The sequence below is a fragment of the Panulirus ornatus genome, chromosome 44 (genome assembly GCF_036320965.1).
Source record: "Panulirus ornatus isolate Po-2019 chromosome 44, ASM3632096v1, whole genome shotgun sequence".
NCBI classification, from domain to species: Eukaryota; Metazoa; Arthropoda; class Malacostraca; order Decapoda; family Palinuridae; genus Panulirus; species Panulirus ornatus.
Genome location: NC_092267.1, coordinates 16,848,047 through 16,856,919, shown reverse-complemented (window position 1 = coordinate 16,856,919; position 8,873 = coordinate 16,848,047). Strand labels below are relative to the sequence as shown.

At 39.8% G+C, this 8,873-nt stretch overlaps 1 protein-coding gene across 1 annotated transcript; it reads left to right on the top strand.

The window, feature by feature from the left end:
• The first annotated feature begins 3,093 nt into the window (after nt 1-3,093).
• LOC139762787 (isoleucine--tRNA ligase, cytoplasmic-like) lies at nt 3,094-8,873 on the top strand. The gene is made up of 3 exons (XM_071687942.1): nt 3,094-3,516; nt 4,756-5,951; nt 7,862-8,873. The coding sequence occupies exons 1-3, from the start codon at nt 3,109-3,111 to the stop codon at nt 8,079-8,081; spliced, it is 1,824 nt and encodes a 607-aa protein (XP_071544043.1). The 5' UTR covers nt 3,094-3,108; the 3' UTR covers nt 8,082-8,873.

Genomic DNA, 8,873 nt, shown 5'->3' with positions numbered 1-8,873 from the left:
GACACCCCTATCTGAGCCTTGATGAAGATAAGCACCCTGCTGGACTCCTTGTTTCCCCTTTTAGAAAGTTAAAATACAAGGAGGGAGGGTTTCTAGTCCCCTCCTCCCGTTCCCTATTCGCCTTCTACGATGCGTGAGGAATGCGTGGGATGTACTCTTTCTGTCCTATCCCTAGGGATATGTTATGATAATAATTTGTTATCTATTATTTATGCTAAAAAATTGTCATTATGACTTGCTTTGTATTTTGAAGTAATCCACTTTTATTTTTTCCTTAGTGAATGAAATTTGGGTTTGGATTTTCCTGCTAACAAAGGGTCATTAGCTATTATTGCTGTACTATTTACTGCATTGTTACATAATTATTAATTTGAAAAGAATTTCTTGTGCATCTCAAAGATTCTTAGTGAAAAACCCATTAAGTTCATTAGGATGTACATTATATTAACTATGAAGACAGACCTCCCAAGAAATCTTTTGATAGTGGGGAAGTGTATTGTATGGTGCCTTATGAGTGAAAATAATCAAGATAAAATGTGAGAATCAGGAAAAAGGATAATGCGATGTGGTATACTTTAAGTGCATAATTCAGTGTAATTAATTAACTGGATTACAGTTTTATCATACCGTAATTATGGGGAGGGAAGAATGAAATGGATTGCTTTGTTAGCCTCTTCACTGTGTTGCCAGAGCTCTTGACACTGGTGTGAATAAGTAGGGTTTCTTTGCCTTTAGTTTTTTTTTTTTTTTTTTTTTTTTTTTCCGCTGTCTCCCGCGTTTGTGAGGTAGCGCAAGGAAACAGACGAAAGAAATGGCCCAACCCACCCCCATACACATGTATATACATACGTCCACACACGCAAATATACATACCTACACAGCTTTCCATGGTTTACCCCAGACGCTTCACATGCCTTGATTCAATCCACTGACAGCACGTCAACCCCGGTATACCACATCGCTCCAATTCACTCTATTCCTTGCCCTCCTTTCACCCTCCTGCATGTTCAGGCCCTGATCACACAAAATCTTTTTCACTCCATCTTTCCACCTCCAATTTGGTCTCCCTCTTCTCCTCGTTCCCTCCACCTCCGACACATATATCCTCTTGGTCAATCTTTCCTCACTCATTCTCTCCATGTTCCCAAACCATTTCAAAACACCCTCTTCTGCTCTCTCAACCACGCTCTTTTATTTCCACACATCTCTCTTACCCTTACGTTACTTACTCGATCAAACCACCTCACACCACACATTGTCCTCAAACATCTCATTTCCAGCACATCCATCCTCCTGCGCACAACTCTATCCATAGCCCACGCCTCGCAACCATACAACATTGTTGGAACCACTATTCCTTCAAACATACCCATTTTTGCTTTCCGAGATAATGTTCTCGACTTCCACACATTCTTCAAGGCTCCCAGAATTTTCGCCCCCTCCCCCACCCTATGATCCACTTCCGCTTCCATGGTTCCATCCGCTGCCAGGTCCACTCCCAGATATCTAAAACACTTCACTTCCTCCAGTTTTTCTCCATTCAAACTCACCTCCCAATTGACTTGACCCTCAACCCTACTGTACCTAATAACCTTGCTCTTATTCACATTTACTCTTAACTTTCTTCTTTCACACACTTTACCAAACTCAGTCACCAGCTTCTGCAGTTTCTCACATGAATCAGCCACCAGCGCTGTATCATCAGCGAACAACAACTGACTCACTTCCCAAGCTCTCTCATCCCCAACAGACTTCATACTTGCCCCTCTTTCCAAAACTCTTGCATTCACCTCCCTAACAACCCCATCCATAAACAAATTAAACAACCATGGAGACATCACACACCCCTGCCGCAAACCTACATTCACTGAGAACCAATCACTTTCCTCTCTTCCTACACGTACACATGCCTTACATCCTCGATAAAAACTTTTCACTGCTTCTAACAAATTGCCTCCCACACCATATATTCTTAATACCTTGCACAGAGCATCTCTATCAACTCTATCATATGCCTTCTCCAGATCCATAAGTGCTACATACAAATCCATTTGCTTTTCTAAGTATTTCTCACATACATTCTTCAAAGCAAACACCTGATCCACACATCCTCTACCACTTCTGAAACCACACTGCTCTTCCCCTTTAGTATATATATTGTAGATTTCAAAATACTATATTTGGTAAGTTTTATGTTGTAAAACTTACCAAATATAGTTCCAACAATGTTATGTTGTTGCGAGGCGTGGGCTGTAGATAGAGTTGTGTGGAGGAGGGTGGATGTGCTGGAAATGAGATGTTTGAGGACAATATGTGGTGTGAGGTGGCTTGATCGAGTAAGTAATGAAAGGGTAAGAGAGATGTGTGGTAATAAGAAGAGTGTGGTTGTGAGAGCAGAAGAGGGTGTTTTGAAATGATTTGGTCACATGGAGAGAATGAGTGAAGATTGACAAAGAGGATATATGTGTCAGAGGTGGAGGGAACGAGAAGTGGGAGATGTAGTTGGAGGTGGAAAGATGGAGTGAAAAAGATTTTGAGTGATCGGGGTGTGAACATGCAAGAGGGTGAAAGATGTGCAAGGAATAGAGTGAATTGGAACGATGTGGTATACCGGGGTTGACATGCTGTCAGCGGATTGAACCAGGGCATGTGAAGCGTCTTGGGTAAACCATGGAAAGTTTTGTGGAAAGGGAGCTGTGGTTTTGGTGCATTATACATGACAGCTAGAGACTGAGTGTGAACGAATGTGGCCTTTGTTGTCTTTTCCTAGCCCTACCTTGCGCACATGCGAGGGGAGGGGTTTTCTATTTTATGTGTGGCAGGGTGGCGACGGGAATGAATAAGGGCAGACAGTATGAATTATGTACAAGTGTATGTACATATGTATATGTCTGTGTGTGTATACGTTGAGATGTATAGATATGTATATGTGCATGTGTGGACGTGTATGTATATACATGCGTATGTGGGTGGGTTGGGCCATTCTTTCGTCTGTTTCCTTGTGCTACCTCGCTAACACGGGAGACAGCAACAAAGCATGATACAATTTATAAAAACGTTTTTGGTAAGTTTTATGTTGTAACATTGAATATTATATTTGGTAAGTTTATGTTGCAAAATTTATCTTTTTTCAACAGGTTTGAAAAGGATGAAGGCGAAAGGTTTGAGTACGAGGAGAGTGTAATGGGCAAGTCTACCAATGTAATGGATAGATGGATCATTTCTTTTACACAGTCACTCCTAAGTTTAGTGCACAGCAAGATGGCTGTTTACCACCTCTATGCTGTGACACCCAGACTTGTCAAATTTGTTGATAATCTAACAAATTGGTATGTGAGATTTAACCGCAAGAGGTTGAAGGGAGACACTGGTAAAGAAGATTGTTTAAGGGCACTAGAAACCTTGTACTCTGTATTGTTTTGTATGGTGAGAGTTATGGCACCATTCACACCTTTCATCACGGAAACTATCTATCAAAACCTAAGGAGAGTCCTTAAGCCTGGTACCCTTGGAAAGGTTAGTATCATAATGATAGTGAACTTTTGATAGCGGAAAATAGATGTATGAATAGGTTTCACATTACTTTTGAGTACATTTTAACTTCATTCTATAGCAGTTTACTTACTGTAAGTTTCTTCTCATTCATTAGTTTTTTTTTTTAGGAAGATAACATTGACATGTTTTTGTGATAAAAAGTGTGGTTAAGGGGACAGAAGAGTGTGTGTGGAAATTATTTAGACATATGGAGTGAATGAGTGAGAGGTTGACAAAGAGGATATATGTGGCAGGAGTGGAGGGAACAAGGAGAATGGGGTCACTAGATTGGAGATGGAAGGATGGAGTGAAAAAGATTTTGAGTGATCTGGACCTGAACATGCAAGAGGATGAGAGGCGTGCAAGGAATAGAGTGAATTGGAATGATGTGGTATACTGGGGTCGACATGCTGTCAGTGGACTGAACCAGGGCATGTGAAACACCTGGGGTAAACTGTGGAAAGGTCTGTGAGGCCTGGATGCGGAGAGGGAGCTGTGGTTTTTTTGCATTGCACATGACAGCTAGAGACTGAGCGTGAATGAATGTGGCCATTTTTGTCTGTTTTCCTGGCACTGCCTCACTGTAGTGGAGGGGTAGCAATGCAGTTTCAATCGAGTAAGTAATGAAAGGGTAAGAGAGATTTATGATGGAGTGAAAAAGATTTTGAGCAATCAGGGCCTACATACTGGAGGGTGAAAGGCTTGCAAGGAATAGAGTGAATTGGAAGAATGTGGTGTACCAGGGTCGATGTGCTGTCAGTGGATTGAACCAGGGCATGTGAAGCGTCTGGGGTGAATCATTGAGGGGTCTGTGGTTTCAGTGCATTACACATGACAACTAGAGACAGTGTCTGTTCCTGGTACTGCCTCCCTGGAGGTGTGGTGGGAATGGATGAATGCAGCAAGTATGGATATGTACATGTGTATATATGTATACGTTGAGATGTGTATGTGGATGGTTGGGCCAATCCTCATATGTTTCCTTGCACTCCCTCGCTAATGCGGGAGACACTGGTTAAGTATAATAAATTGATAAATATTACTGAATTTAGTGCTATGAAATGAGGTTCCAGTGTACTTAAGGTATGATTTCGGAATTATTTGATTTATATGTATTGAAGACCAAGAAATGCATGAAATAATTTTTGTAATCTGGAAAATATTAGAATTGTACTATAATATTTACCAGTAAACTGATCTTTCATATCTTTTCATTTTCAGGGTGACATAAATTCAGTCCATTATTTGATGGTGCCACAACCTGTGCAGAGACTTATCTGTCCTGATATTGAGGCTTATGTGAGCACACTACAAAGTGTTGTAGAACTTGGTCGCTATGTACGAGACAAAGTCAATATCCCATTGAAGTACCCATTGCCAGAAATAGTTGTCATCCACAAGGATAAACAAATTCTTGGCGATGTTTTAAGACTAGAAAATTATATAAAGGAAGAATTGAATGTGAAGACAGTAACTACATCAACAGACAAAGAAAAATATGGGGTGGTTCTCACTGCAGACATGAATTTCAGAGTGCTGGGTGCAAGGCTAAAGGGTGATGTAAAGAGGGTCCAACAAGTAGTGGCTGAACTTGGTGATGAAGAAATTCAAGAAATGCTTAATTCTGGATCTATCGTTATCCTGGGACATACTATTGATGCTTGTGACCTCAATGTTAAATACAGTTTTAGTGGTGAGAAAGCTACTGAGTTGGCATCTAAATATGAAGCTCATTCAGATGATACTGTACTTATTCTTTTGGACACAACTCCCTCACAAGAAATGTTAGATGAAGGATTGGCACGGGAGGTTGTAAACAGAGTTCAAAGGTTAAGAAAAAAAGCTAACTTGGTACCCACTGATGAAGTAACAGTCTGGTATCACATACAAGAGACGGATACAGAGTTAACTCGTATTATTGATACATATTCAGAGTATATAGAAACATCTACCAAAACCCCATGCAAGCCAATGGCTGAGAAAGATAACTCTTCTATAATAATTGAAGATATTGCCAAAATAAAAGGAGTTTCTCTCAAGCTAGTAATTACACAAGGGTTTTCCTCTATGATGTCTCCTGCTGTAAGTGTTGGAGAGCCCACCGGGACAAAAAACATATCTTGCCCTTGGGTTAACATAATTCTTGATGGCACGCCTAGATATGGTACCAACAGCTGTAGTGCAACATTGCTGTTGGAGAATCCTGTTGGTTGTCCAGTAATTAATTCCTACCAGCAGATACTTGAGGAAGCACATGGAATATTTGGCTTCCCCCTTGAACATTCAAAATTACATGTTGAACGTAAACCAGTTGATAGCAAGACACCAGTTTCCTCCCTTGCTGGAAGAACAGTTGTTGTAACCTATGCTGTAAACAAGATTCCTGTTGCTACATCTGCAGTCAAGCCATATAGCAGGTCAGTATTTCATAGTTTATTCCATTGGTTATTAAGGGGAGGAGAAACATAAGGTTATTAGGTTCAGGAGGATTGAGGGACAAGTTACTTGGGATGTGAGTTTGAAATGAGAAAAATTGTAGGAAGTTAAATGTTTTAGATATCTGGGAGTGAACATGGCAGCAGGGGAGAAGGTTCTTCGAGCTGTGAAGAATGTGTGGATAGAGGTAACATTACCTGGCAGAGCAAAAATGGGTATGTTTAAAGGACTAGAAATCCCACCAATATTACATGGATGCGAGGCATGGGCTATAGATAATACTGTGCAGAGGAGGGTGGATGTGAAATGTTGAGGGCAATTTGTGGTGTGAGGTGGTTTGATCGAGTAAGTAATGAAAGGTTAAGAGAGATGTGTTAATGTGGTTGAGAGAGAAGAGGGTATGCTGAAATGGCTTGGACATATGGAGAGAACAAGTGAGGAAAGAGGTTGATAAAGAGGATAAAAGTGTCAGAAGTGAAGGGAACAGGGAGACCTATTTGGAGATGGAGGGATAGAGTGAAAATTATTTTTAAGCAATTGGGGCACAAACATGCAGGAGGGCGAAAGGTGTGCCTAGGATACATTTAATTGGAATGATGTGGTATACTGGGGTCAACATGTTCATGGACTGAACCAGAGCATGCAGTGTCATAGAAATTTTGTTGGAGCCTAGTTGTGGTTAGGGAGTTGCAGTTTTGGTGCATTACACATAATGGTTAGAGAATGGATGTAGCCTTTGTTCCTGGCGCTACCTCACTGGCCCAGACCCGGAGAAAAATCAAGTGCAGGCATCATAAAGAAAGTATTCCCTGTGGGGTTAGGGTTGAAAGAGTACTATCCATGAATCTCATGTTTTGTTTTGTAAAAGTCATCAGTCAAGCAGGGGTGGGAGTTAGAAACCGTCCCCATAGTTAGAATAAAGCAGGGATTTATTCTTATGCTAGAGACAGGTGTAAACGTTTGTGAAACAAGTTCCAGCAATCCACATGTATAACACTAAAAGTTATCCACATGATTCTGTCTCCTAAAAGTTTTCTATCCTGCCCTTTACAGGTAGGGATGTCTGTGAGAAGACTGAATTTTTTTCACCAGATGTGGTTAAAAGGGTTTTCAGTAATTGGCACCCAAACATGCAAGGGGGTGAGGGATGTGACATGCTGTCAGTGGGCTGAGCAAGGGCATGTTTAGTATCCAGGGCTCTTTGGTTCATTACACATGACAACTAGAGAATGAATGCAAGTGTGTTCCTTGCACTGTCTCTACCTCATTAAAAAGTGTGAGACAGTGAGTTTGAGACTGATGTGGCAGAGAATACATCTGTCATTGCATAAGCACTTTGTTGCAAAAAGACTGAACATAAAGAGGGCGTTTTGTGGGAGGATATAATGGATCCGAATGTAAGACAGAGTGATGTGGCAGTTAAGTGTGTAATCAGGAGGCATTGGGTTATTGGTGCAAATGAAATTTGGGAACAGCTGAAATAGTATTTGCGATAACTTGGTGTATATGGGCGAGTTTTGGGGCTTAGACATTATTAAGTTGCTACTTGACAAGCATGGAGATGCGAGATGTTGGATGTAAATATGTTGAAGGGAGGTAGGTGGGATGTTTCATATTTACCTCCACCAAGAAATGATCATTTTTTTTTTTTGTGCAACTTTATCTAGGAGCTTCTCACTCCATTGAATTCCATTGTTTTTGTACGACCAGTTCTAATGCAGCCATAATCTTGTAGGAGCCCCAAAGAAGGGATGCTGGGGATATTTGGGGCTAGGAACAATAGTTTTGCACAATATTCATGTACTTGATTTATATGTGAAATGGAATGAATTCATTTTTGATACACAAATAGGTAATATTAATTTACATTGATGTTTGTTTTGCTTTTCAGGTTTGTCAATATAGAAGGAAGTGGCAAGAAGGGGTGCGTAGTCTTGGAGAATCCCTGTGGTGATGGCATCATGTCTCTTCAGGCATTCACTAGCGTTGTACAAAAGATTTTTAGCTTAAGTTCTACACCTACAATCTTCACAGATTCAGAGAAAAAGAAGTTACTGCACCTTAATGGGAACAGCCTAGTGAAGCTACATGGTTTAACTGTGTATACATGATTGTGATAGCTTTTGCGTACATTTCTTTCTCCTTCAAAACAAAAATTTGTTTCCTAATTCGTTATTCATGTGTTTTTACATGAAAATCAAAGCAACTTTCTTTTGTTAACTACAAAATTATGAAAGGTGCTTTCCTCTTGAAGTTGAGCCATTTAAATATAGACTATATTAATTTCTAATGTATTAAAAAAATTTGGTCATACATTTTTGTTAACACCACCATTATATGACCTAAATTTCAGTAGATGCATATTGGTTATTTTTTAATACAGTCTTGTGTCATTTAACCTTTTCAACCAGGTATTTGAAATTCTCAGGATGTGAAAGAAAAATGATTGGGAAAAACTTTCTCAAAAAATATCATTGCTTTCGAATTTCTATAGAAAGAATTAAAATGTCTGAACTTTGGTCAAATACATTGTTAATATTTCATTATTTCTGACAAATTTAAATAGAAGAATATTGGTTGATTTTTTTACTTTTGGGTGTGCTTGGTGGCATATAATGAAATGTTCAAATGCACCTAGTTCTCTTGTTTATTTCTACATTAATTTAGCCTTATTTGCTTGCATGTATCCCTGTCATATGTAATTCATTGAAACCAGAACCCCTTTATCCACAACCAAGTACCACAGACCTTTCCATGGTTTCCTCAACTACTATATTTTCCCTGGTTCAGCCTTGTTTGTATACCTTCTTAGTCATCCTCTCCATATGTCAAAACCATTTCTGTAGACCCTCTTCAACTCTCTATTGTCCTCCCACATTTCAATAAATTTGTTCTGTCCTTAA